The 3653-nt window shown below is 65.3% G+C and overlaps 1 protein-coding gene across 1 annotated transcript in view; it reads left to right on the plus strand.

Annotated features, from left to right (window-relative positions):
• Window positions 1-3653, plus strand: part of XPNPEP2 (X-prolyl aminopeptidase (aminopeptidase P) 2, membrane-bound) — a 23352-nt gene that overhangs the window by 13293 nt on the left and 6406 nt on the right. Inside the window, exons 2-16 of the mRNA XM_010003465.1 lie at window positions 79-225; window positions 336-437; window positions 556-637; window positions 1004-1199; window positions 1309-1398; window positions 1615-1724; window positions 1807-1884; window positions 1958-2029; window positions 2134-2194; window positions 2291-2360; window positions 2463-2567; window positions 2827-2886; window positions 3066-3142; window positions 3264-3347; window positions 3631-3653. Of these exons, the coding sequence (XP_010001767.1) occupies window positions 79-225; window positions 336-437; window positions 556-637; window positions 1004-1199; window positions 1309-1398; window positions 1615-1724; window positions 1807-1884; window positions 1958-2029; window positions 2134-2194; window positions 2291-2360; window positions 2463-2567; window positions 2827-2886; window positions 3066-3142; window positions 3264-3347; window positions 3631-3653 (1357 nt within the window). The remainder of the gene's footprint in view (window positions 1-78; window positions 226-335; window positions 438-555; window positions 638-1003; window positions 1200-1308; window positions 1399-1614; window positions 1725-1806; window positions 1885-1957; window positions 2030-2133; window positions 2195-2290; window positions 2361-2462; window positions 2568-2826; window positions 2887-3065; window positions 3143-3263; window positions 3348-3630) is intronic.

Genomic DNA, 3653 nt, shown 5'->3' on the forward strand with positions numbered 1-3653 from the left:
TTGCTCCGGATGGCCCTGGGGGCACTGACTGGGTGGGGATTCACCAGGACCCCCAGCCATGGGCTGTCCACCCCACAGACACCTGGAACAGCTACAGTCAAGCTCTGCAGGGCTCTGGCAGGACCCTGCTCCCCACTCAGACCAACCTTGTGGATCAAGTGTGGGGTGACCAGAGACCCCCCAATGCCTCCGGAAAGATCTACAGCCTTCCAGAAGCGTTCACTGGTATGGCCCTGTCCTTCTGAGGCCACTGGAAGGTGCTGGCCCAGGGCTGCCCCCAGCCCTGGGTGCTGTGGGGGTCCCTGAGCCCAGGCAGCCACTTGCTGCCCTCTCAGGGAGCAGCTGGCAGGAGAAGGTGTCCGGGATCCGGCGGCAGATGGAGCAGCACACGCGGCGCCCCACGGCCGTGCTGCTGGCGGGGCTGGAGGAGACGGCCTGTGGGTACCATGGGGCCTGGGGGAGACCAGGGGATGCTGTGGTGGGTGCCATGGGCTCCGAGGCCAGGGGTGGGAGTGCAGCCAGCAGGTTTGGGCTCAGAGGTCTCATTCCCCACAGGGCTCTTCAACCTCCGCGGGAATGACATCCCCTACAACCCTGTCTTCTATTCCTACACCCTGCTGACCAGCACTGACATAAGGTGAGCAGCACCTCTCTGCAGGGAAGGGGGCACGGAGGGGGGGTCGGCACCCACCCCCTTCCCTTCCAGGGCCAGCACCCACAGGACCCTCCTCTGGCCCCACTGCCCCCTTCCCCAGAGCTTGCCATGTCCTGCAGTGCCCAGCCCCATTCTGTGTCCCCTCCAAGCCCTGCACCTCTCCCAGGTCCAGCTCCTTCCTAGCCCATCCTGAGGTGCACCCTTCCTCCAAGCCCAGCCTAACACTGACCCCTATTCCCATCCTGCATCCCCTCTGGCCCCCTCCTCTCCACCGATGTGACCCACACAGCTGGGCAGAGCGGGGGGACCAATCTGGCTCTGTCCATCCCATCCCATGCCCTTCCCCAGCCTCTTCCTGGACGACTGGCGCCTGTCTCCAGAGGCACGGCAGTCCCTGCGGGCACAGTGCCCGGGGCTGCTGTGTGTGGAGCTGCTGCCCTGCAGGCAGGCACAAGCCCACCTCACCCGCTACGTCCAGGGCAACGTCACGGTCTGGGTGGGCACTGAGTACACCACGTATGGGCTCTACAGCACCATCCCCCAGGTGGGTCATCGCCATGGGCCAGGTGGCTCCTGCCAGGCCATGGCCATCCCTGGGGCATGGGGGTGGGTGGCCATGCCTGGCCATGCCACCCCCCAGCCTGCCCTTGCAGGAGAAGCTGCTGGAGGACAGCTACTCCCCTGTCATGCTGGCCAAGGCTGTGAAGAACACCAAGGAGCAGGAGCTGCTGCGCGCTGCTCACGTAAGGGCTGTCTGCAGCAGGACACTCCATCTCTGCCTTCCTGCCCCAGTTTCCATTCCTGATTCAATTGCTACCTGTCTCTCCCCCCGATTTGGGACACTGTCCCCACCCCTATTAAGGGTTGTCCCTGTCCTGTCAGCCCGAAGAAGAAGCAGGGGGAAGCTGGGGTGGGAAGTGGGGTGCTACTGTCCCCCTGCCTCCTGATTCCACCCTCAGGTTCGGGATGCAGTGGCTGTCATCCAATACCTGCTGTGGCTGGAGAAGATGGTCCCCCAGGGGCAAGTGGATGAGTTTACAGCAGCCCAGCACATCGATGCCCTCCGCCAGTCAGTGCTGCCCCTGTGGATCCCCCTGCCCAGGGTCGGGCAGCTGGGGACCCCCAGCATCCCCCTCCCTGCTGCCTTCCAGGGCCCAGGAGTACAGCTGTGGGCCCAGCTTCCAGTCCATCTCGGCCAGCGGGCTCAACGCGGCACTGGCCCACTACAGGTACAGCTCAGCCCTGGCTGGGCCAGCAGCACAGGTGGGAGTGGGACTCTGACACCCCCCCCTCCTGTCACAGCCCCTCCAACGGGAGCAGCCGGGTGCTGTCTGTGGATGAGATGTACCTTCTGGACACCGGAGGCCAATATCTGTGGGTAGCCCTTAACAAGGACCCCTCAGCCCCTCCCCGTGCCCCCAGGACAGGGTGGTGGCTCCCAAAGCCAGCATCACCCTGGTGACATCACCCCCTCACAGGGACGGGACAACGGACATCACACGGACAGTGCACTGGGGTGTCCCCACTCCACTCCAGAAGGTACCAGCCCAGCACCAAGGTCACCACCAGGGCTGGGTGTGCCCAGGGCAGAGGGTCTGGGCATCCCCCTCACCCACCTTGCCGTGCCCCTGATAGGAAGCCTACACCCGTGTGCTGATGGGGAACATCGACCTGTCCCGCCTCATCTTCCCACCCAACACGGCAGGTGGGTGCTGAGCCCTGCCTAGGACCCCCAGGCATGAGGAGGAGGAGGGCAAGGGGGTCCTCACTGGTTCGCTGCCCCCCACCCTGCCTTGTCATTCCCCAGGGAGAACAGTGGAGTCCTTTGCCCGCCGGGCACTCTGGGATGTGGGACTCAACTACGGCCACGGGACCGGCCACGGCATCGGCAACTTCCTCTCGGTCCATGAGTGTATGTGCTGCAGCACCGGTGCTGGGGACAGGGATGAGGAGAGGGGCTGCTCTGGGGCTTCTCATAGCCCAGCTGAGCCTCTTACTGCCAGCAGGTGTCCCACACCTGCAGGACGCTGCAGTTCTTGCCAGGGTGGCCCCACGGTCCTTGCCGTGGTGGCCACGTGGTGCTTGCCACGGTGACACCTTGGTCCTTGTCGGGGTGTTCCTGTGGCGCACGCTGTCCCCAGGAGCTGTCACCCTCTCCGTGTCCCTTGCAGGGCCTGTGGGTTTCCAGTCCAACAACGTGCCTCTGACAGCCGGCATGTTCACCTCCATCGGTACGTGCCCGCTGCCCCCGCCCCTGCCTCGGGCTCCTGGGGCTGGCCAGGGCAGGACGCAGCAGCTCTCAGCTCTCAGCCCTGCTCAGGGGCCACATCCGGCCTCTATGGGGTGGGTGAGATGGGCACGATGAGTTGGTGGGGTTCAGGACCCACCAGGCACCTTCCCTGAACCCCAGAGCCCGGGTGCTACCGGGACGGCGAGTTCGGGATCCGCATTGAGGACGTCGCCCTCGTGGTGGAGGCAGAGACCAAGGTAGCTCAGTGGGGCTGGGGGGGACACAGCGCTCAGGGGGCGGCATCAAGCTGGGGTTGGGGCACCCCCAGGGCTGGGGGAACCTACTGCCGTCTCTCTGTGGCAGCACCAGAGCGGGGAGGAGCCCTTCCTGACCTTCGAGGTGGTGTCCCTGGTGCCCTACGACCGCAACCTCATCGACCTCGACCTACTGTCACTGGAACAGGTACAGGGGTGCTCAGGACGGGGGGCTGGGGCACGGAGGGGGCGCCAAGGGAGCTGGGGGGTGGACGTGGTGGGAGACCATGACTGCAACAGGGTCAGGGTGAGTAAACAGAGCCAGGCAGAGATGGGTGGAGAGGGACAATGTGTGGGGCCAGGCACTGTGGAGGGGCCAGGGTGTGGAGCATCTGGATGGAGTTGGGCTAACGGGAGGGGGCAAGGTGGGCACGGAGCGGGGCAGGGGCCTGGGGCAGCCCCCCGCAGCCCTCTGTGGTGCCCGGCTGCAGATCCAGTACCTGAACGCCTACTA

The sequence above is a fragment of the Chaetura pelagica genome, unplaced genomic scaffold, assembly GCF_000747805.2.
Source record: "Chaetura pelagica isolate M959 unplaced genomic scaffold, ChaPel_1.0 scaffold938, whole genome shotgun sequence".
NCBI lineage: Eukaryota > Metazoa > Chordata > Aves > Apodiformes > Apodidae > Chaetura > Chaetura pelagica.